The 25,603-nt window shown below is 37.6% G+C and overlaps 1 protein-coding gene across 1 annotated transcript in view; it reads left to right on the top strand.

Moving 5' to 3' along the window:
- LOC122748048 (ethanolaminephosphotransferase 1-like) overlaps positions 1-25,603 on the top strand; it is a 166,027-nt gene that overhangs the window by 114,833 nt on the left and 25,591 nt on the right. The window contains exon 8 of the mRNA XM_043993781.1: positions 8,615-8,723. Within this exon, the coding sequence (XP_043849716.1) occupies positions 8,615-8,723 (109 nt within the window). The remainder of the gene's footprint in view (positions 1-8,614; positions 8,724-25,603) is intronic.

Here is a 25,603-nt window from a genome sequence, read left to right as displayed (position 1 = left end):
GTTGATATCCTTTGATCATTTATGAATTGGAGGATGGCTCTTGTTTTTATAAATTTGAGTCAGTTCCATATATACTTGAGAAATGAAGCCTTTATCAGAGAAACTAGGTGTAAAATTTTTTTATATTATTTCATTGTCTATGGTACCTTTTAGTAAAGCATATTTTCCCTGATTATCTCTTTTAATTAGGTCTATTTTTGTTTTTACTGTCTGAGATCATGATTGATTGTTAAACTCTCCAGCTGATGCATAATAGATTCTGCTCCAGCTATTTATCTTAACTGTGTATGTCTTTTTTTTCCCCAAGTGTGTCTCTTGTAAACACCATATTGTTGTATTCTAGTTTCTAATCCATTCTGCTATCCTCTTCCGTTATATTCATGAATTCATCCCATGCACATTCACAGTTATGATTACTGTACATTTCTCTCCATTTTATTTTCTTCTGTTTATCCTTTCTCTCCCTCTTTATCCTGTCCCTCCTCAAAAGTCTGATTTATTTCTGACCAGTACTTCCCTTAATTCTTCCTCCTTTCCTTTCTCCTTAATCCTGTCCCCATATCTCTGATCCCCTCCCCTTCCTATTTCCTTATTGGGAAATATGATTTCCATATCCAACTGACATATATGTGTATATGTGAATATATGTATATGTGTACATATGTGTATATAAGTATGTATATATATGAATACACACACATATATTCTTCTCTCTTTAAACCAATTTTGATGAAAGTGAGGTTTAAGCATTGTCTGCCATCCCCCTCATTTTCCCCTCCCCTGTAAATGCTCTTCCTTGTGTGCCTCTTTTATGTGAAAAAAATTTCCCCATTCTGTGTCTCCTTTCCCCTTTCTCCCAGTGCATACTTCTTTCTCATTTCTTCATTTTCTTTGGTGGGGGAGATCATTCCAACATAATCAACTTATACTCATGCTTTCTCCCTCCCCCCACCTCCTATATGCCATAATGATAACATTCTTAGGAGTTGTATGAATCATCTTCCCATATAGAATGTAAACAGTTTAATTTTATGTGATTACTCTTTCATGTTTACCTTTTTATGTTTCTCATGAGTCTTGTGTTTGAATGTCAAATTCTCTATTCGGCTTTGGTATTTTCATCAGGAATACTTGAAAGTCCTCTATTTCATTAAATATCATTTCACTCCTGAAAGTTTATGCTCAGTTTTGCTGAGTAGGTTTAATTCTACGTTTTAGTGTTTTGGTTTTTTGTTTGGTTTTGTTTTTTACTTCTGGAAATACCATATTCTAAATCCTCTAGATCCATTAATGTAGTAGTTGCTAAATTTTGTGTGATCTTGAAATATTTTCTTGAAGTCTAGCCTCTTCGTTTGATCATGGCTTTCAGATAGTCCAATAATTGTTAACTTATCTCACCTCAACCAATTTTCCAGGTTAGTTGTTTTTTCCGATGATATATTTCACAATTTCTTCTATTTTTTTTTTTTAGTTTTGTCTTTGTTGTATTGGTTTTAATGTCTCATATAGTCATTAGTTTCCAGTGTCCCAATTCTAATTTTTTTTTGGAGGGTGGGGCAGGGCAATGAGGGTTAAGTGACTTGCCCAGGGTCACACAGCTAGTAAGTGTCAAGTGTCTGAGGCTGGATTTGAACTCAGGTCTTCCTGAATCCAGGGCCGGTGCTTTATCCACAGTGCCACCTAGCTGCTCCCCCCCCCATTCTAATTTTTAAAGAATTTTTTTTCAGTGAACTTTTGTGCTTTTACCATTAGACCAATTCTACTTTTTCAAGCATTTCAGTACTTTTTGTGTTCCTCTTTTTCCAGAATGTTAATTCTCTTTTCATAATTTTCTTGAATCATGCTCATTTCTTTCCCCAATTTTTTCTTTTACCATCGTTGCTTTCTTTAATTTTTCTGGGAATTTTTGTTGGGCTTGTGCCCAGTTAGCATTTTTCTTTTATGCTTTGCTTGTTGATATTTTCACGTTGTCTTTTTTGAGTTTGTGTCTTGGTTTTCTCAGCCATTGTAGTATATTTTTTATGGTCTAGTTTTCTTTTCTCTTCTTTTCTTTTTTCTTTTCCTGTCCATCCCTTTTCTGTCTTCCTCTATTTTTCTGTTTGCTCATTTTTCTTTTCTTTTCTTTTTTTTTTTTTAGTGAGGCAATTGGGATTAAGTGACTTGCCCAGGGTCACACAGCTAGTAAGTGTTAAGTGTCTGAGGCTGGATTTGAACTCAGGTACTCCTGACTCCAGGGCCGGTGCTCTATCCACTGCGCCACCTAGCCGCCCCTGTTTGCTCATTTTTCTAGTCTATTTCCTGACTTTAACTTTATAGTTAAAGTTGGGCTCTGCTTACTTTGGTGTGGGAAGGCACTATACCAAGCATCAGGCTTTTTCATGCTGCTGTTTTCAGGGCTAGTTCTGGGGGTCTGCAAGTTTTTGTTGCTTCCAAGGTGGTATGATGGGGAGAGAGGTGTGGTCACTGCTCTCCTGGCCTATAACTCAGGAAAGTGCCCTGTTACCCTGCAGCTTCAAACACTAGCCCTCTTCTTGGTCCTGGAATCGTGACCAGGTCCCCTGCTCTCCTTCAGCCACAAAGACTAATGCTCATTTCTGCTTTGGAACTGTGACCAGGGCCCCTGATCCCTTGTGACATAGCACAAGTTCTCTTCTCTACCCAGAACTGCTTATGAGCAGTCAAATTGCCAATCGGCTCCAGCTGTACTCAGTGTGAGCAAAGGCTCCCCTGTAATTTCTTTCTGACCAGTTGTCTTACCCCCTACTGTCTCTGAGCTGAGAGCTCTTAGTGCTGCTGCTGCATCTACCCTAGCTGCCTCCGAGACACATAGCTGGTGCTGGTGCTGCTGCTGGTGTTGCTGCTGTGCTCCAGACTGGCCCCCACCCCCATGTCATGGACCTCTCTTGCAAATCTTCTAAGTTGTCTTAGGCTGGAAAAATGTCTCACTTTTATTGGCTCTGCTGCTCCAAAATTTGATTTGAGGAGTTATTTTAAAGTTGTTTGGAGGGGAATTTTGGGTGAGTTCAGTTGGGTAGATGCCTATACTCTACCATTTTGGATCTTTCTTGGATGACTTTTAAAAAGGGGGCTTTTCTTCCCCATAGAGCCACATCTCCCATTCTCAGGGGGCATGAAGGCTAAAGATTTTCAAAAATCAGAATACTATGGCCTCAACTTTTTTTGGGGGGGTCTTCCATGAACTATATTTTTGAGTTGATGCAATTGTGCTTCAATTTAATGAATGGGGACTTGAAAACGACCACCTCCTTCTCCTGAAGGCTATTTCAGAGAATAATCTCTTCATTCTCTTTTTTTTTTCATTTCACCTAATAACTGAATTTTCATACAATGCTATTAATTCATAACTGCTGATTTGGCTGAATGCGTAATCTGCATCTTAAAGCATGTCAGACTCCTTGGTAACCACAGAAGGTTTCCATGTTCCAAAAGGGAAATTAAGTTTACTTTTCCCTTTAATTGGATTGAGTAGTGGTTTTAACCCTAGAAGGAAAGATAGCTTTTGATCAAAAGAAAGGTTCAAATGTCACTGTAAGACAGCAAGGAGAGAATAAACTAAAGACATGCAGCTTGGCAGTCAAGCCGCAGACCAAACTTGCAGACAAGCCTGTGTCCTTGGTACTACGAGTTAACTGTTTTTCCTTCAGATGTACATTTGATGAACCCCATGCCCCAGTTTAGCATCCAAATACAATGGGATACATTCTTTTCTTTCTTATGATAACTTCTTCTAATTGTATATTTATGAAAAGCAGTGTACTCGGGGATAAGGACCTGACTTTGGATCCAGGAAGACTTGGGTTCAGGTCCCATCTCTGCCACATACTCACTGAATGATGCTGGGTTTAATGCCTCTGGCAACATCTAAGGCTATCAACAGTGCATCTACCTTCACACACGCATATACATATACATACTATATATGTACACATATGATAGATATTCTATATTTAACAAGTAAAGTTGGATCTCAGTACAATATTCTGCTTATTTCATAACTTTTTTCAAATTCATTAATTTGTCAGTATCTTGGCTTTTTTTGTTGTTGGGGCAGGTTAAGAAATTTTGGAGCTATAGTATAACATTCCTCAGGAGGCATCAAAATTTCCAGATTTATGGACGTTTGGCCAAATGTCTAACTGTATACTGGCTAGGTACTCAAAAGCCTTAGCCAAGATGCTGAGTATTTTTATGTACCAGAACCCTGAGATGGACTTAATAAATCAATGAACACTTAAATCAGTAAGTCTTTGTTAAGTGCCCTACTGTATCTTAGGCACTATACTAGGTGTTAGGGGTCTCCAGTCCTCCCCGTGGGTCAAGACTGGGATTAGTTAGGCTCACTTGAAAAAACAAAACAAAACAAAACAAAAAAAACAAAGAACTGAAATTAAGATTAGAAGTATACATGTCAGGTGATAGGAACCCATTACCAGGAGGTAAACACTCTTTGACATGGTCTAGACCCCATATAGACCCACCTTCTTATCAAAGAATCTGTCTGCCACGTCTCTCACAACCCAAACAGGAAACAGTGATACTCTTATGCATGCTACCTATTCCATCACAACCTGATCCCCAATATGATATGTTGGAAACATTATCTTTCACTAATTTGTAGCTGTTTGAGAAGGTATCACATTGATGATGCTCAGCACCCAGCCACTCATCCACTTCTTATCCCTTCGTTCTGTGTTAGGTTGCCTTAATCTCTCAGCCAGTATATACCCCCCCCCCATATATATGTAGGGATATCTCATATGCAAAAGAAAACAACAACAACAAAACCATCCTGTAATATCCTACATTAGGGAGAAAAGAAATATTGATGCACTGATCAGAACATCAACCATGTTTTTTTTTTTTTTTTTTTTTGGATGAATTCATGGTCATTCCCAGCATAGCATCTGGGACACCAATTTTATCACAATTTACCAGTCAGTATGTTAAGCACCTTACTCCTAAGAAGTGTTAGAGTACTGGTACAAGGAAAGTCTTTGTGTGGTTTTTTTTTTAACCTCTCTTCCCCATCATTCTTGAACACTATATCTTTTGCTCTATTTGGATCAGTCCCTCTCAGTAGAATAGACCTTCAATCACAAGTATACCCCCATGCTCCTTGCCCCTTCTACCCTAGACCCAGCAGAAGTGCTTCCAGCCACCCTTTCCTTGTTCAAAGGCGTGAGAACTTATGGGTCATGAAGCTCTCATGAAGTAACACATTGTGTTATTAGTCAAGCCATCAGGCTCTTGGACGTCATAGAATGAATTGTGAGTAGGTCTTTTGTGGTTACACTGTGGCCTATTGATGTGAATATGAAAATTACCTTTTCAGTATTTATGTGCAACAATTTAATTTTAGTTCTTGCAAACAAAATCAGGGCTATGTAATTTAACAAAAGGGCTCCTTTAGCATTCTCACCCCAGTCAAAAATGTGATGAATCCCTAAAACATAGTGAATTTTCCTGATTTTTAGATTTGACACATAGCAAACAGAATCGGCAAGTCTATCTTTGTTTACTAGTATTGATATCGTTGCAATGCAAGCAACAGAAGTATTTTAAAAAACAAATTGTATAGTACTGCAAAATACAGTGTTGTCTTTCTTCTACTCCCCCCCCCAATCTCCATGGACTATTTTTTTTTTACAAAATTATTTCATCTATCAAATATATTCAACTTTTTTCAGGCATCATGTCTGTTTATTTGAGCTTGTTCTCATTCATACCTTCCCTTCCCTTCAAATATAGAATCAGCCCCAGCTACTTAAAAACCCAATGTCTCATAGGTAATTAGAGAATATTAAGATCTACATGAGTTATGAGGTCCACATTCAATACTAATTCCATGAGAGAATCAGTTTACAGAAACTTTTCAGTTGTTTTAATTAAAAACAGCCTTGTTGCTTTCAATACCATTTGAAAATATTAGAAAATATCATGACTGCCAATTGGAAAATAACTGGAGAGGGGAAATTCTTTAAATTTATTCAAAACTGAGAAGAAATAGCTGCTGAGAAGTACACTCAATTAATGGCAATTAGCATTGCTAATTGATTGCAAATACTGTCAGTGGTGGTTTATTCAACCTGTTGAATTCTTATTCAACAAGTATTTACCTATTATGTGAAAAAGAACCTGTGTAAGTGCTTCTTTAAAAATATAATGGGGGGCAGCTAGATGGCACAGTAGATAAAGCACTGGCCTTGGATTCAGGAGGACCTGAGTTCAAATTCAGCCTCCGACACTTGACACTTAATTAGCTGTGTGACCCTGGGCAAGTCACTTAACCCTCATTGCCCTGAAAAAAAAAGAAGAAAAAAAATACATAGTTGGTCCCTCCCTCTCTTCTCCTATTGAACAAAACAAAAAAGCCAAGTCAGAAAAATGAAGGCCTCAGTATATAGCTGACCAGCAAGACAAATTCTCTAACCTGGCCATGTCCAAAAATGTGTCTTCTTTTGCATTTTAAATTTGCCAACTCTTTATCAGAAGGTGAATACCATGTTTTGTTTTCATATTTTGGACTTAAAGTTTATCATTGCCCTGATCATTGTTTTAAAGTCTTTCAGAGTTCTTTTTCTCTATAATGTTGTCATTGTATAATTTTTTTCTAGCTTTCCTTTCTTCAATCTGCATTAATTCATAGAGATCTTACTAGTTTCCTTTGAAACTGTCCATTTCATAATTTCTTATGGAACAATAGCATTCCTGCATGTTTCTTAAAATGGTAATTGAGATACTGGAACCAAAGAATTATGGCGTGGCTATAAAATTTTTCAGGAAGCTAGGTGGAGCAGTGGATAGAGCACTGGCCCTGGAAACAGGAAGATTTGAATTCAAATGTGACCTCAGGCACTTCCTAGCTGATCCTGGGCAAGTCACTTGATCCTGTTTGCCTCAGCTTCCTCATCTGTAAAATGAGCTAGAGAAGAAAATGGCAAATCACTCCAGTATCTTTGCCAAGAAAACTCCAAATGGGATCAGCAAAGAGTTGGACACAACAGAAACTGAACAACAACAAATATTCTAGTCATTATTGTTCTCTGAATACAATGTTTAAATTAAAAACAGTGGTTATTCTCTCACTAGCTTCACACAGATTATTTAACTCTTAGTGTACCTAAAGTATATTACTCATAGTACCACTTAACTTACACTTAATAATTTCTCATGTTTTTGTGTGACAATTACATGTCTGGGAACACTAGTCTTCAGAATTCCCTTAATAGATTCCCCAAAGCCTAATAATAGCATTCCAGGATCAGAGGTTCCATTGGAGGGGTTATAATAGATACTAATAATGTTAACTCTTTAAACTTTCACTTTTTCCTAAATAAAAACACCCTCCTTTTATACCTCTACAATCCATCATTTCTCAGGGGTTCAGAATAGGTGAACAAAAGGTTTATTACAGAATGGATGGTGTAGGCTCTGATCGACCTTTCTTTGAATGTATGAGGTAGTTCTAAGTGTTTTCAAGTTTTCAATGTGAACTCATGTAGATCTGTAAGTCTATGTAGGACTTATATGCTATATATAAAAATATAGAAGACACAAAGATAGCTTAAAGCTGCACTAAGACTTTTGGGATACCCTGTATGCATACCATGCATACACACATGTCCAGTCATGGTCTGTTTTCTTTCTTCTCTTCCAATTGGTTATAGCCACATCTATCCTTGCCATGTGCGATCAATAGGGAGATTTTTTTGGTGCATTCATAAAAACGTTCCAACAGAATAACTGTCAATGAATACATTAAACAAAATATCTTAAGGCATGGTATTTTTGTTTCTTCAGCTTATTTTGTTTTCGTTTTTTCAAGGTTTTTTTTTTTTTAAAGTGAGGCAGTTAGGGTTAAGTGACTTGCCCAGGGTCACACAGCTAGTAAGTGTTAAGTGTCTGAGGCCGGATTTGAACTCAGGTACTCCTGAATCCAGGGCTGGTGCTCTATCCACTGCGCCACCTAACTGCCCCTGTTTTTTCAACTTTTAAAAGGATTTAAAATCTTTTTAAAAATGGATTAGATTTTTTGCTCAGTGTTTACAGTAAGGGCTTGGTGTTGTCAAAATAGTTGTAAGACAGGTAACATTCCAAGTGTAACAATTACACACAAAACCATTACAGGAGATCTTTGCTATCTGACAAATCTTATTTGAATAATGGATTTGAGTGGGATTCTAAGACCTTCCTGGACTGTTGGCAAAATAAAATATATAGAATTTTGAGGGGTTTGTTTCCATTTCATTGAACTGGATTAATCTGGTAAATATATAAAACTACCCATCTGTTACAAACAATAAGATAGGAAGAAAATATTGTAAAAATGAGTAAGAAGTAAAGGCAGACAGTAAGAATGAAATGATTTTAGAATACATAAAGATAGAAAAATTAAAAATAGAATAACAATGAGACATTCTTAAACTGTGACATAGTAAAACCTGCTTTTTCCCTTTCAAATTGGAATAGGTTAGCACATTGTTTTTTTTTCTTTTTAGTGGGGCAATGACAGTTAAGTGATTTGCTGAGGGTCACACATAGCACATTGTTTTTACATTGATTTGCAAATGCTAAAAATTAATTTTTTTTGTAGGCACTGGTAGCAGGGTATCTGCTGACAGCTATTGTTGGTGTGGAACTTTGGCACAAACCTTTGGTGTGTGGTTATTATGTTACAACTGTATCAATGACCTTGGTTATAGGTAAGTTCTCAAAGTGACTCAAATCTGTTATTTTTCACCATTTATTTTCATATTTTCATGATTTTATTTTGTATACTACACAATCATGTAACCATAATTCTCTACTTAACTTTTGGGGAGTGAGGGTAATTTTCTTCTTTTTCTTTCTGCATGATCTTTGGTTGTTTTTTGATTATTCACCTACTCAATATAAATTTAATAAGCATCTATTTATGTGCAAAATACTGTACAGGTGCTGCGATTTTTATTTTTGGAGGGAGTGGAGAAAAATCAGACCTGTGATTTCATTGGTAAAGAGGTCTCATAGTTGAGGAAATTGCCTCTAGTGGTACAGGTGAACACTGTTCTGTAATTTACCCACTTAATTTACAGTCTAGGAGAACTGTGTGGGGCTCAGAGAGATGAAGTGATTTGCCCAGTGTTATACACTGGTAAATATTTGGGGAAGGACTTATACCTAGGTCTTCTTGACTCCAAAGCTATTTATTTACTATTCTAGCGGAAATAATAAGGGTGGAATAAAGCTTAGCCTTTGCCTTCAAGAGCCTACAACTTAATAAAGGAGATAAGACATAAACAAATAAACATAATACAAAAAGAGACTATCTTCCATATGAGAAGCGCAAAGTATTTTGAGAGTTCTGGGATGGGAAAATTAATTCCTGCCTGTAGGGGTCAGGAAAGCTTTGGTGGAAGAGGTAGCATTTAACATGGGTCTTGAAGAATGGATGGGATTTCAGTAGGCTTTCAAGGATTTGCTTCTTGATTGGTATTTCCCTCTATGATAATGAGAAGGAAAGCCTCAGCCTGTAACTTCTCAGGTATGTACTGAGTAAGCAGAGGCCATGGCCATATCTCATCATAGTCCAATTCCTGTTGTGACATGAGAAAGCCAGGTCATGCCACTCCCTTGCTCCTATGGATTAAAAAAAAAATAAACAAATTCCCAACCAAAAACCTCTGCTGTCTGGGAATGCAGAGTGAGGGAAAGAATCCTCCTGGGCTTAAAGTCCTCCAGTAGAAAACTCTTTGGAATTATGCCAGTTCACAGATGAGGCCATGGGACCATCTCCTGACTCCTGGCATTTTTACTGACTGTCCTTCATACCTGGAATTCCCTCCCTTCTTATCTCTCCCTCCTGCTTTTCCCTGGTCCCCTTCAAGTCCTGGCTAAAATTCCACTTTCTAAAGGATTCCTTTCCCAATCCCCCTTAATTCTAGTGCTTTCCCTCTGTTGATTATTCAATTTACCTTGTGTATAGTTTGTACTTAGTTGTTTGCATGTTGTCTCCTCATTAACGTGTGAACTCCTTGAGAGCAGGGATAGTCTTTTGCCTTTCTTTGTATTTCCAGGGCTTAACATAGTACCTAGGACAGAGTAGAGACTCATAAATGCTTACTCACTGGCTGACTGAAACCAAAATCCACTGTGACTGCTGGAATACCCGAGATGCTGTGATTTGTCTTCTGCTATAGGAATAATGCACCTCAGTGCTGTAATACTTGTTCAGTGTTTTTGAGACTTCAGTTGGCCAGTCTCAAGATCGCTAAGATAAGAAAATTTTATGCTCTCTTACATAATTCTGCTTTCAGCCCCCTGCTGGAAATAATTAAAATCAGTTGTCTTGTAGCAAATGGCTGGGTTGGCTGCCACCCCACCCTGGCATGCTTGTTTCCTGTCTTTGCTGGAGAGTATTAGAGCACAGAACCTTAGGGTATAGAGACATAAGGAAGCCTAAGGATCATATAGATGAATCCTCTTATCATATAGATTATATAAATTGTATAGAGGAGGAAACCAAGGCCCAGAGAGGTGAAGCAGATGTGCCCAGGGTCACACGTAGGTAAGAAGTATCAGTCAGGGCAAGCCCAGACCTTCTTTCTGCGGGGAAGCCCATACCTAGAGGAATTCCTCTTGTTAGTTTCCCTCCCTTTACTCCCATGCTTTGACAAGCGCAGAGATTGGTTTGTGCCCCTCATGACACATAAGATGCTTATTCCTCTTCAGCAGTGAAGAGAACTGGTGACACCTGTTCTCTCTGGTTGCATTTGCATTGGGAGGGATTTCCTCCTCTGCTTCCCGAAGTGTAAATAGAGCTGCCTTTCATGACTAAGCAAGCACCTGGCAAGGATTTCTCCTACTACCGTGGTAAATAGACTATCTGGTAGTCCCCACCCTCTAAGGATGCCTTGTCTAGGCCTGTATTAGTCAGTCAGTAAGCATTTCTTAAATGCCTGCTATGCAGTAGGCATTGTACTAAGCTCTGGGGATACAAAGAAAGGCACAAGATAGTCCCTGGTAGAGATGAGCATTCTAGACACTGGGAATGGTGCAATTAAAGTAAGAAATTCCTGGATATATTGGTACAACAGTGAGTGGTCCAAGTTGGCTGGAAGATAGAGTGATGGTGAATATTGTGAAGCAAACCTGGAAAAATAGGTTGAATCCACATGATTTGTTGCTGTTGTTCAGTCATTTCAGTTGTGTCTGACTCTTTGTGACCCCATTTAGGGTTTCCTTGGCAAAGATACTAGAGTGGTTTGCCATTTCCTTCTCTATCCCATTATACAGATGAGGAAACTGAGCCAAACAGGGTTAAATGCCTTGCCCAGGGTCACATAGCTAAGTGTCTGAGGCCAGATCTGAACTCATGAAGATGAGTCTTCTTGATTTCAGGACTGGTGCTGTCTGTTCACTGTGCTATCTAGTTTCCCCACCCACATGATTAAGTCATACTTAATAATACTTTTCCGATATAGGAAGGGCTTTTCTACAGAGTACAGGTATCAGCTCTTCTCCATATCTCCTGAGGGTAGAACAAAAAGAATTGAGTTCCTATTGTAATATGGAAATGTTGATTTAAGAATAAGAAATAATTTCCTGATGAAGTGTGCTATCAGACCCTGGAAGAGGGTTATTTGTATTAGTTGTAGACTACCTCCCTTGGAAATTTTGGGGGAAGGGATCAGTGGTCATAATTGACTCTTATCTTTCTTTAACTTGAGTTATCACCTCTAAGGAGCTTAGCTGTCCATATTTTGCCATGGAATTAGGAAGAGCTAGTACCATCACCATACCTCAAAGGGCACTCTTTCTCCAAGGTCTCTGCCCTTACTTTGATCAATGATCTCCTCTCCACTGATGGCAGATAACTCTTCTATATCTTCTAATTTCGGGTCATTCTTGTCTGTGTCCATGTCTTTTTGTAAATCTTCCCTTATGAATCTGCCTAATATGCTAGGAACTTTTCTCTGGTTCCAATCCCATCTAATTCGGACCAACAAGCATTTATTAAATATGTACTCTGTGTTTATTTATTAAATATATACTCATTGTGTTTAATGCTAGGAACTCAAAGCCAAAACAGAAAGTATATGCTTTGTCAAAGAGGTTAACCTCTGTGGGCCTCAGTCTCCTTATCTATAAAGTTAGGAGATTGGACTGAAATATGTATATGTGTGTACACACACGTGTGTATATATGTATCTATGTATAATTACATGTATAAATAACCCATTTCTCTCTTTTTGGGTTCACTTGTCTGAAGCATTTTTACTTGGTAATTGTTAAGTTAGTTCAGTCTAGGTGAAGCTTCTCCCTTCAATCATTGTTTTGGGCTCCCATCTGAGCCTGTTCCCTCTTGAAACCATGTGGCCCCAATTGAAGAGTTATCATTCATGGGTCAGGTCTATATTACATAAGTTCCTTCCAATTATCAACAACAGATTGCCATCTCTTATTTCAAAATCCAAACTCTGTCACCCCGCCCCCCATTGGATTGCCTTCAAAGTTCCTCTTTCCAGTAAAATAGATTTTTCAAGTTCTCAATTCTCACATGCAGAGCCAAAATGATGGGTATACCTTGGCTGTAAAAGGTTGATTAAGCCTTTCCCACCTTGGGTAAATAGTTCTCCCCACTTATTTAGGTTTTTTAGCCCCTCAGGTTTTTCCTTCTCAGGAGAGTCACCTTTATGGAATACCATCCCTACAGTTTTATAAAAGGCTGTTGTTGCAGTTCTAACACTTGCTAGCTGTGTGAACTTGGCCTGGTAAATTCTTCTCTTTGAGGTGCAGTTTCCTTATTTATAAAATGGTGGATAATAATACCTATACTACCTACTTTCCTGGGTTGCTGTGAGGAAAGTGTTGTAAAAGTGTTGTAGCTGGTCTCTAAGACAATATGTTGTAGTATAGTTACCAATCTGCTTTTGGAGAGGGAGGTTACTAACTTAGAATTCCCTACACCAATAAAAATCACAAATCTGAACATATATGGTGCTAAAAAGGATGTTAAGACAATCTAGTCTAGCTCCCTTAAGGGACACCTAGTGCCCATCTGTTACTATTCCTTACCTTTGCCCTAGCCCACTAGATGTTACATCCCTTGAGGACAGGACTGTTACCATATATCTCTTCTTTTATTTTTTCCCCATTCAGTCAATAAGTATTTAGTAAATGTTTGCTGTGTTGTGAATTTAATTCTTCTGAGATCATGGTGATATGCAATTTAACTACAGAGCATGACTAGGAGACTTTTGGTGTCTATGGGCTTTTATGGTGAGCAGTATAGGAAAAGAGTGAAGAGGGGGCAGCTAGGTGGCGCAGTGGATAAAGCACTGGCCCTGGATTCAGGAGGACCTGAGTTTAAATTCGGTCTCAGACACTTGACACTTACTATCTGTGTGATTCCAGGCAAGTCACTTAACCCTCATTGTCCTGCCAAAAAAAAAAAGAAAGAAAGAAAGAAAGAAAGAAAGAAAGAAAGAAAGAAAGAAAGAAAAAAAAGTGAAGAATCTCCTAAATGCAATTTGTTCCAGTAACCTATTCCTGCTCAGTTCTAGTTTTAAAACATTTTTAATCCATAGTGTTTGTTCAAGATTCACATATGGATTGATTCATTGGACTACCTATCTCCTTGATATAATATAGACAATATTCATTTTTTTGTTCCTCTTTGTTTTTTCAGTGCACATGGGTAGACCATATTATTTTCCATTACTGTGTATTTCATTGAGGAAGTTTTGTAATTTTCTGGTACTTAGTGTATTTACTATGAAGTCATCTGCAAATAGAAGTATTTGGAGAGCCTTATAAGAAATTCAACTCTTGGGTAGGAAATTTTTCATGCTATACTAAATATCTCTGAAATACTTAAAAAGAGTTAACACATGACTTTCAAAACCGTACTGCTTGTCTGTTTCCCTTCTCCTGAACTTTTTTCTCTTCTCCTTTATGTATTTAAAAAATGAATCATGTGAATCCTTCAGATAAATAATACACAAAGCAGAATCATCTCTAAGCCAGCAATGTGCCTGTGAAAGCATGCTTATTCCCTTCTTATGTCTTTAAATAACTGTCCTTATAGTATGTGTAGACTTTTCCAGACGGATTTGATCAGACATATGGGTCATTTATTGCTGATGTCTTCTTTTTTAAAAATAATAAACATTTTTATTTTAAGTTTTGAGTTTAGAATTCTGTCCCTCCTTCCCTCCCTTCCTTCCCCCCTCTATGAGGTAATAAGCAATCAGATATCAGTTATACATGTGCAATTATGTAAAACATTGCCATATTAGTTTTTTTGTTCAAGAAAACTCAAGTAAAAGGAAAATTGAAAGAAAGCAAAAAATAGCATGCTTTAGTTTGTGTTCAATCAACATTAGTTCTTTCTTTGGAGGTAGATAGTATGCTTCATAATTAGTCTTTTGGGATTGTCTTGGATCATTGTATTGTTGAGAATAGTGAAGTGATTCACAGTTTATCAAACAATATTGCTGTCGCTTTGCACAATGTTCTCCTGGTTCTGCTCACTTCACTATGTATCAGTTCATATAAGTCTTTCCACACCTTTCTGAAATCATCCTGCTTGTCATTTCTTATAGCACAGTAATATTCAATTTCGATTATACACCACATCTTCTTTAGCCATTCCTCAATTGATAAGCATTCCTTTGATTTCCAGTTCTGCTAATGTCTTTTTGAATGTTCTGTTTTGGCAGTACCATCATTCATGATCTTTTCCATTCTTTTGAAATATTTTCCTCTTAGAACATTTTGAGGATAAATCTTTGCATTTCTTTTTAAAATTGTGTTTATGGATGTACTTGATCAGGGTCTGTTGCTTTTGCTGACTTCATTTTCTTAAAGACAATTATCATTGTTGAACATGTTATGGTTGGGTAGAGAATCCAAATCTGTTGGTGTTACCAGTGAGAATAATTAATTGTAAAAATGTTACATTTTGCATACATTCATTTTTCCTTTTTAAGCTTTATATTCTCTGCACAATCTGTTTTAGTTGGATCTCAAGCCTCTGTAGGCTTATTTTCTCAATTGCTTTTTGTTGTTTTGTGAAGCTATATTGCTTATAATTTGCAATTCTTGTTAGTGGTATTTTGTAAATAAATTTGTACTCTTGACCTATGTTGCCCTTAGTTGAAATGTTTTTCTGCTTAAGGAGGAGATTAAACTTTTTCTGGCCCAGGTAATTTAGTTTCCTTGTGTCAACTGTTTTGCATCTGTCAAACATCACTAGGAAATGACAGTAATCAAAATTAATGTCTTTGATTTTGTCCTTTTCCATGTTTCAGACTTGACAGTCTTTAAACAGGCCAAGTTGGGGCTTCTCATTACATGACATGTTTCCTCTTCATTTTTATCCCTTCTTTTAATTCAGTATTTATTTTGACTTGTGCTTTGCATAGTAGGTGATCAGTCAGACTTCTGATTTTATAATGAATGTTATGTCTATAACTAGTCTCTTTGAATCAATTAAAATAGTGTCATTTTAATGTATTTTATGATATTATTTGGTATTTGCCATGACCCTTGCTTTCTGTCGCTGTTCTTAAAAAGAATATTCATAATATTTTGTCATTAGCCTTCTGGCATGTCTATAAGCCTTTGGCCCCTTTCATTCCTTCATCCTAAACTAAAATTTTCAATGTAGTTTTTGTGGTTTGGGGGGGTGGGGTTGTATTCCCTTGTGCCTAGTTTCACACAGAAGTCACAGAATCATAAAATTAGAATTGGAAGGTACCTTAACAGCCATCTAAATTAATCTGGAAGAAATCCTCACTATGTTGTATAGAAGAAGTTGTTGTCCAGCCTCTACCTGAAGACCTTTAAGGAGGTGGTGCCCATGACATTTGGGGGCAAACCATTCCATTTTCAGACAGCTCCAGTTGTTAGAAAATTTTTCTTGACATCAAGCCTAAACTTATCTCATTGCAGGATTCCCTCATCTCTCCTCTTCTTCCTTCTAAAGTAAAAAAGCAAATCTAAACCATCCTCCACAACCTTCCTCCACATGACAGCCCTTCAAATACTTGAAGACAGCCCTTTGTCTTTTCTCTGGGTTAAACATACCAAATGACTTCAACTAATCCTTATATTTCATAGACTCAAAACCTTTTACCATCTTAGTTGCTTTCTTCTGGATACTTGCCATCTTATCAATTTCTTTCTTAAACCCAGAATTGAAGATAGTACTTCAGATGAGATCTAATGAGGATAGGATATAATGGGACTTTTACCTCCCTAGTCTTGGAAGCTGTGCCCATTTTAACACAACCCAGTATCTTGTTATTTTATCTGGATAACACATCACTAGGACTCATATTGAGTTTGCTACCTACTAAAACCCCCAGATCCTTTCCAAAACAACTGCTTTCTTCCCATGTTTTCCCTATTTTATATTTGTATAGTTAATTTTTTGTACCCAAGTGCAAAACTTTACATTTGTTCCTTTTGATTTTCATGTTTTTAGATTCATTCCATTCCTCTAGCCTGCCAATATCCTTTTTTTTTTTTTAAAGTGAGGCAATTGGGGTTAAGTGACTTGCCCAGGGTCATATAGCTAGTATGTGTTAAGTGTCTGAGGCCACATTTGAACTCAGGTACTCTTGACTCCAGGGCCGGTGCTCTATCCACTGTGCCACCTAGCTGCCCCTGCCAATATCCTTTTGAATTCAGACTCTCCCAGCTTTTTTTCACCTTCAAATTTAATGAGTATTACAATCCATACATTCATTCAAATCATTAATAAAAATGTTAAACAGCACGAGTACAGATAAAAGTATGCCACTGTAGACCTCCTGTCATATTTATTTTGAACCATTATTAAGAGTTATTCTTTAAGTCTGGTCATCTAACTAATTCAGAGCCATTCTGATTGTTTTATCATATAATCCATATCTCTCCATCTATTCAAGAAGAACAGTTTGAGAAACTTTATAAAAAATCTTTGTTAAAATCTATATAAACTGGGGAGCTATGTGGCACAGTGGATAGAGCACCGGTCCTGGATTCAGGAGGACCCGAGTTCAAATCCAACCCCAGACCCTTGACAGTTATTAGCTGTGTGACCCTGGGCAAGTCACTTAACCCAAATGCCTCACCCCCCCCCCCCAAATCTATATAAACTATATCCACAACATTCCTTTCATCTACTAGGTTAATTATCTTATTAAAAAATAAAATTAGGTTATTCTGGTATGACTTACTCTTTTTTTTTTTTTTTTTTAGTGAGGCAATTGGGGTTAAGTGACTTGCCCAGGGTCACACAGCTAGTAAGTGTTAAGTGTCTGAGGCTGGATTTGAACTCAGGTACTCCTGAATCCAGGGCTAGTGCTCTATCCACTGCGCCACCTAGCTGCCCCATGACTTATTCTTGATGAAAGCATGTTGTCTCTTTGTAACGAGCATTTTCCTTTCTACCTGTATGTCAATTATCTCTTTAATGATTCTTTTAAGAATTTTCCCAGGAATAGAAGTTGAGCGTATTATTATTTTTTAAATCTCTTCTTCTGTTCTCTTCCATCTTTTAAATATTGGGGCAGTGTCTATTCTTTTCCAGTCATGTGGTATCTCTTGGATTTTCCATGATCATTCAGAGATCACTGACGGTGACTCAACTACTACATCTGCCAGTTCTTTCGTGACCCAAGGATGTAGTTCATCTGAACCCAATGAATTGAATTGATCAAGGCTAGTTTGGTGCTCTCTTACTACCTCCTTACTGATTTTGGGTACCAATTCCTTGTTAATCTCTTTTGTTCTGTTATTTCCAGTATAAAGATCATTGCAGAGAAAACAGAAACAAAATTAGAATGAATAGTGCTGCTTTCCTGTCTACACTTTATAATCCTAGCATAATAAGTCAACAAGTGTAAATGGGATCTCAAAATATATCATTATAGCAATCTAGTCAGAAAGTAATCATTTCTTAAACATCTACTAGTGCCAGGTACTATACTAAACACTGGGGATACAAAGAAAGGTAAAAGATAGTCCCTGCCCTCAAGGAGTGCACAGTCTAATGGGGAAACAACAAGAAAGCAAATAGGTACAAATAGGATAAGTGTAAGTTGGTGATAATCTCAAAGGGAAGGAATTAGTAACTGGGAGAACCAGGAAAGGATGTACCATCAAAGTTGTGGGTCTAGTTGATGGGGAGGATGGTGGTGCTCTTGGAACTGGGAGCCTTTTGTGATGAAAGATAATAAGTTCATATTGAGTTTGGGATGCCTAGTCTGAGATATTCAGAAAATAGCTGGTGTTGTGTCACTGTAACTTTAGAGAGACTATGGCTGGATACAGAGGTCTGGGAATCATTTGCTGCCTAGAGATGGTTACTGAACTCATGAGAGCTGAAGGAATCACCAAATGTGATGGTATAGAGCAAATAGAGGAGACCTAGGACAGAGTCATACTATTCAGATTATGATTTGCAATTGGAGGGATGATTCGTTGAGTTAGTCCACATATCTCAGACAGGTTCTAATGATGAACAATGAATTGGGTCCAGAATTGAATAAGAAAAGCAGAGAAGAGGCTGGATTGGGGAAACCACACAACAATTTTGATGATCTCAAGCTAGTCCCTGCTGGTAAAACATATCTTTTTGCCATTAGTGTTTTCTCTTGGTGAAAGAGTGATCGCTTTTAATGATGGAACACCACAATCTCAGAGGAATCAAAGTTATGGATGATCCAAATGGCTGTGGAGAACTGTATGGCAGAGATCAGTTGTGACGCTGCCAAAGGGGACATGTGTAGTAGGAATGTCTTAATATCACCCTTGACACATGTGACCAGAAAACGAGGTTGGCTGGTCACATTGTAAGAATTAGGATTACTAGGGCCCAAATGTTGTGCTGGTATCTCTCAAATATTAAAAGATTCAAAAGAACTTTTAAACACATTGGGAAGATCCTTTATGAAAGATGTGTGGACAAACCCAGTATGCATGGTTAGGTTGCACTAGGAGAGTCAACACATAGATGAGATCATGGATCCATTAAATCATGACACTTTGAGTAAATCTCTTATAGGATTAACTGATTTCATAATTAAAATTTTAAAGAGAATTGTTCTTTGATAAAAGTGAATCTTTTACAAAGTGAACAGTTGACTAAAACCATAGGTGCAAAATAACCCAACATGCCGCATGAATATTTTTTCAACATTTTCCAAAGTCTCTTTTTTCTAAAAGTGAACCAAATATATGAAAAATTTTAATATGGCATCATATTAGCTAAGACTTTGGGGATAAGTTATGTGTGGGTGTCTACATATGATTCCCATCTGCCTTATCAGTCATAAAGATAGAGCTATATTCCAGTCTAATACCTGCCTAACCTTCTGAAGTCAGTGTGCAAGGAATAAAATGTGTAACAGCAGCCTGTGGTCTTGAGGCTCGCAGTGGGGCTAAAAATGATTTGAAAAAAAGCACTCTGCTCAAATGCCACGTGCCACATTTCTAAGGACTAAGTCATGTAGGAATTTCATTTGCATTTTTCAGTGTTTAATTTTCATTCTGAAGGCTCTGTTTGCTCACTGATGCTTTTAATTTATTATACTTGCTGTTGCAGAATACATCATACTAAGGAAGAGATGCCTTTAATTTCAGCAGAGTAAAGAGGGGAAAAAATGAACACGTGGCAGGATATGGAACTAATTTATAAAATTACTAGATGCCAATGGCTCTACATGAATTCTTTTCTAATTCACTGTACCCCAGCATTACTTAGTTCCCTATCCCTTCTTGTCCCTTGGTTTTTCTCTTATTTATCCTCATCTTATTTTTCCAAATTTTCCCTTCCCATACTTCTATCTTTATATCCTGATTTCTCTTTATCTTCGGGCTTCATCCTCTGTGCTTCCCTTTTCTCATACTTCCTGTCTCTTCTACTCTTTCCCCTCTTGTTTCTTAATTACCTCAATTGTGTACATTTATTTTTCTACCTACTGGAATTTATTGACCTCCTCTTGTAGAGGTAGCATTGTATGCTGGAAAGGACAGTGGATTTAGAATTGGGAAATGTGGTTTTGTGGCCTGGTATCACCATTTACTAATTGTCTAGTCAAGTCAGCAAGCACCTACTATGTGTCAGGCACTGTATCAAGAACTGGGGGGGGGTGTCACAAAAAAAGTTAAAAAACAGTTCCTCCTCTCAAGGAGTTCACAATCTAGCAGGAGAGACAACATGAAAACAACTGTTAAAAATATGATATATATGGTAAATTAGATACTCTCTGAGGGAAAGCACCGAGATTGAGGGGGATTCGGAAGAGTTTCTTGTAGAAGGTGGGACTTTAGCTGATGTTTGAAGGAAGTCAGGGAAGCCATGTGGCAGGGACAAGGAGGGAGAGTATTTCTGGCATAGGGGACAGCCAATGAATTTACCCAGAGTCCTCTGATTTGGGAGATGATGCAAAGAATAGAAAAAAAAAAGTCAGTCATTGGATTGCAGAGTATATGGAAGGGTTGTGAGGCACAAGAGGACTAGAAAGGCAGGAAGGGGCCAAGTTATGGAGAGTTTTTAACATTAAACAGGATTTTTTTTATCTTTGATCTTGGAGGCAATAGGGAGCCACTGAAGTTGATCAAATTGGAGTGACATGGTCAGACTTATACTTTAGGAAGATCCCTTTAATAGCTGAGGGGAAGATGGACTAGAATGGGAAGACACTTGAGGCAGGGACACCAAATAGCCAGCTATTTTTGGTGAAACAAGTATATAAATACACACACACACACACACACACACACATATGAGATACTACGAAGGTAAAATTAATGAGACTTGGAAAATGATTGAATATGGTGGAAGTGAGAGAGAGTGAGGAGAAAAGAATAATAGCTAGGCTGTGAGCCTGGATGATTGTACCCTCAACAGTAATAGGGAAGTTGGAAAGATGGGAGGATTTGGTAGGGGGCATGGAAGATGAGTTCAATTTTGGACATGTGGAATTTAAGATATCTATCAGACATCCAGTACAAGGTATCCAGTAGGCAGTTGATAACGTTAGCCTGGAGGTAAAGAGAGAGTTTAATACTGGACAAATAGATCTGAGAATCACTTGGATAGATATGATAGTTGAACCCATGGAAGCTGATGAGATCACCAAGTGAAATAACATGGGAAGAGAAAAGAGGGCCCAGGACAGAGTCTTGATCGGAGCGCAAGGATTAGTGGAAGTGACCTGAATGAAGATCCAGGAAGAGTCTGAGGAGTGGATAGGTAGGAGAACCAGGAGAGAGAAATGTCATGAAAACCTAAAGAGAAGAGAATATCAAAGGCTGCAGAGAGGTCAAGAAGAATGAGGATTGAGAAAAGGCCACCATGGCAGCTAGGTGGTGCAGTGGATAAAAGCACTGGCCCTGGAGTCAGGAGGACCCAAGTTCAAATCCGGCCTCAGACACTTAACACTTACTAGCTGTGTGACCCTGGGCAAGTCACTTAACTCCAATTGCCTCACCAAAAAAGAGAGAGAGAGAGAGAGAGAGAGAGAGAGAGAGAGAGAGAGAGAGAGAGAGAGAGAGAGAGAAAAGGCCACCAGTTTTGGCAATTAAGAGATTCTTGGTAATTTTGAAGAGAACAGTTTCAACAAAGTTGATATGGCTGGAAGCCTGACTGCAGAGTTAAGAAGACAGTAAGAGGAACATATGTGGTGGCATCAATTGTGGATGGTCTTCTTAAGGAATTTGGACACTAAAGGAGAAGAGATGTAGGACTACCATCCCTAGTGGGGATGGATGGATCAAATGAGGGGTTTTTTTGAGGCAGAGGAAAACATGGGTTGTTTGTGGGCAACAGGGAATCAGCCAGTAGTCAGGGAGAGACTGAACATTAGAAAAAGAGGGAGGGTGATCAAAGGGGTAATCTATAGGAGAAGACAGGATACAGTGGGAATACTTGTGCATGTGTGACCTTGGGTAACTCACTTAACCTCTCTGAGTCTCAGTTTCCCTCTCTGAAAATGGGGGAAATAGTATGCCTACTTTAGGAGGGATGAATTAGATAATTAATATAAAGTGCCTATGATGAGTCCTCATTGTAGCGTGGAGGTGAACCTTGATTCTCAAAGTCAATATGAGTGGATTTTAACCTCTGGTATATTTTACCAAGTAGGAAGTTTTTAGTAAGTCAGTCAGAAAGCATTTATAAATCACTTACTATGCGTCAGGTACTGTGCTAAGTAATGGGAAGGCAAAAACAATCCTTGTGGTCAAGGAACTTACATTATAATGAGGGAGACAACATGGTAATTAATAGATAAAACAAAATATATTCAGAGATGGAAGATAATAATCTCAAAGGGGAGGCACTAGCAGGCTGAGAAAGTACCATTTCAGTGACAGATTTTGTCTACTGTCTGAAGTTTAGTCTAGTTTAATAGCAAGAGGCCATCACCCAAAGGTTGGCTATTGAAGTAATGAACTCTTTGGTCATGGTGACCTATTTTAACTCTAAAGTACTATATAAATGTGATCTGTGTTTATTCCAAGCCTTACTCACTATTTCCCTCTTCCACCCACTCTGTTTTATTCAATCAGACTCCTTTTTTCTCCCATAACATTTTTTTCCTCTCTTCCTTTTTCAATTCCACCTTGAGAGGCTAGTTTTAATAAGCTAAGCTGTATCCTAGGATACTATTTAATGGCCGGAAAAATTAACATGCTTTCCAAACTTACTGGCTTCCATCAAGGGAGTAGCTTTGGAATTTTCATGGCCCGATATTATTAAATATTTCCAAGGTCTTTGGAAGTGAAAGGTTATATTAAATTAAAATATTAGCATACTTTACATTACTGTTACTACTGTTAATGTTTAAATATTTCTTATTATATTGTTGTGCCTGGTATAGACAGCTTCTTTCTATTTTCTATTTTTTCAGTAGCTGCTATGCCTAAATTCTGAGTGGCCTCTTTCATCTGTTGGATAGCTCAAGTAGTTGAAAAGAAGGTGCATGTTTTAGGTGGTTGTTTCTGGAACCTTATAAAAGATTCTAAGTGCCAACTAACAGAACATTACTTTTTCATTCCAAGGGCAGCCCTAAATCTCCATTTCATAAATGATTTGCTTTATCCTGAACCTTGAAAAAAATAAACACAGAAAGAAACTTAATTTCAGGTTAAATTGTTTAACATTGACAAGAATTTGAGGTTTTGGGGCACCAAGTAGTGTCTCATTAAATATTTTACAAGAGTGACATTTTATTCCAGTTACAAGCTAATATAAATATGAAATATGAAATATGAAAAAAGCTGCTTTTCCTGACACTGTGATGATCCAGACATTTTCTTAGTGACTTTTCCTAAGCACTAAACACTAAAATAGTGTTTCCTTTTTAGCCTGGACATCTAGCAGCATTTATTGAGTAAACTGGAGCTTTTTTGTTTTCAAGTCTGACAAGGGAAATGTGATCAAATGTGTATAGAGAAAGAACAGCCAATTAGGATATCACAAAATCAGAGAGCCTAGGAAGAGCCTGGCAAAGAGTATGACTCTAGTGTGAAGCTTTAACATGAGAAGTATAGGCTTCCATCAACAAAAGATTAGTTACCTTGCCTCTAGAGGTGTATAATGCCTAAAATGCTCTTCTGCCTTACCTTTAAGCCTGTTACACCCTTCATTGGCTTAGCTCAAATGCTTTTGTTCAAGAGGTCTTCTCTGATTCCTCCAGTTCTTAGTGTCTCTCCCACATCCATCTCAGCATTTTGTTTGTTTGTATCCTTTATTTAATCACATGTGAACATGTTAAATTCCCCAGTAAAATGTAAGCTTCTTGAGGTCGGGGGCTGTCTCACATTTGTTTTAATATCCTCAGCACTTAGCATGATACCTGGCATAGGGTTTAGACCTGGTAAACATTCGTAAATGTAATGTCCTTGATGAGGAATCTCATTCTGCCCAAGCCGATTTGGCACCTTCTCTACAACTTTTAGTCTTAGAGACTCTTAAGTACCTATGGCAACAAGAACGTAAATGTCGTGCCTGTGGTCACACAGCTAGGATATGTTGCAACTAGTAGCTAGGAATTGAAGCTCCAAGAGTAGTGCTCTGGTCACCTACACCATACTGTCTGGCATATTGTTGATTGATAGATGAATTGATTTAGTTGTGGGATTTTGACTTGGTCTACTTCCTAGAGTTCTTTGCTCTGTGCACATATCCTCACATAGAATCATAAAGCTGTATGAGAACCGTAGATATTGTGTGTGTGTGTGTATGTATGGTGTAGTTCTAACATTTTACAGATGAGGAATATTCAGGGAGTCTAAGTGATTTGCTTAAGTTCACACAGATAATCAATATCAATGTCAGAACCAGACCCTAGGTCACCTCATTCCATCAATAGCATCTGGGCCTTGACCAAATGGAAAAAAGTAATAGAAAACTAATTCCTTCTGAGGTTGCCTGCATTTGCATAAACACAATAAATGCATTTTTAAAAAAGTTACATAATGAAGATATTTTGGCTTTGGAAACTTGGTTTTTATGACTTAGGAAGGCAAAGAAAGATAATAGAACCAATTCTCATTTGTACCACTTTTTAGTTATCCTACCCATCTGAAGTCAGAGCTAATCATTTTAATGGTTTCAAATCATTCTACATATTTCTCAGCATTTGGGGAGTGGGCTAATTGTCCTATTTGCGTAGAGAAAAGACAATTGAATTTGTTAATAGACAAATAAATATGGTCCCCAGTGGGCTTCATTTATTTCTGAGATGATTATCTAGGGTGTTGATTATCTAGGATTTCTCCTCTTACACTAAGGGATTGACATTTGGACATTTTAGTGTCCCTTAGTAGGTATTTTTTAGCTAGCTCATTAAGAATTTGGACAAAAGAGAAGGAAAAAAAGAAGTTGAACAGAAGGGTTTGGAGGAGATAAAGTCAAACCCACATCTTTCTAAAAGTAATAAAAAGTTTGCTGAGCACAGTCAACTTAGGTCTTAGTGTAGAATTTACTCATTGTGGAATGGAGGTAATTCTAGTTTCTTGAAATTTTCTCTAACAGACATCCTTGAGTGATGATTTGTTGTTGTTGTTATTGTTAATGACATTCCATGAAATAGCCAAAAATATGTTAGTTCTCAGTCCTGAATTTGTCCTTTCTGCTTCTTCAGGGACAAGGAACAGAGGGTACCAAGAATGACACAATTTTTAGTTTATAAATTAAATGTTGATATTCTCACCTTGTGCAGTTACTCAAGGACTAAGGAATAGAAACCCTGTTATGAGAACTGGAGTCATACTGACATTTAATTAAGTTGCTAGAGATGAAGCAAAAAGAGAGAAAGAAGTTGTAACTAAATGGAATGAAGGTATACATACTGTTTTGCCTTGGGAGGTGAATAAAAGAGCTGGTTGAATCATGTTTCCTAAAATAGCTAGAAACACTCATTAATTCAACAAATTCTATCAATTAAGCATCTATTGGTTAAAGAGCACTGGGGGTTTTAGTTAAGTCAGGTCGAGTCAATAGGCATTGATTAAGAATTTAATAAGCATTTATTATGTGCAGAGCATTATGCTAAACACTGGGGACAAAAATAACAACAATCCCTGTCCTCAAGGTGCTTAC

Source organism: Dromiciops gliroides, chromosome 1 (genome assembly GCF_019393635.1).
Source record: "Dromiciops gliroides isolate mDroGli1 chromosome 1, mDroGli1.pri, whole genome shotgun sequence".
Classification (NCBI taxonomy): Eukaryota; Metazoa; Chordata; class Mammalia; order Microbiotheria; family Microbiotheriidae; genus Dromiciops; species Dromiciops gliroides.
Note: the sequence above shows the minus strand (reverse complement) of the source record. Positions and strands in the feature narration are given on the sequence as shown.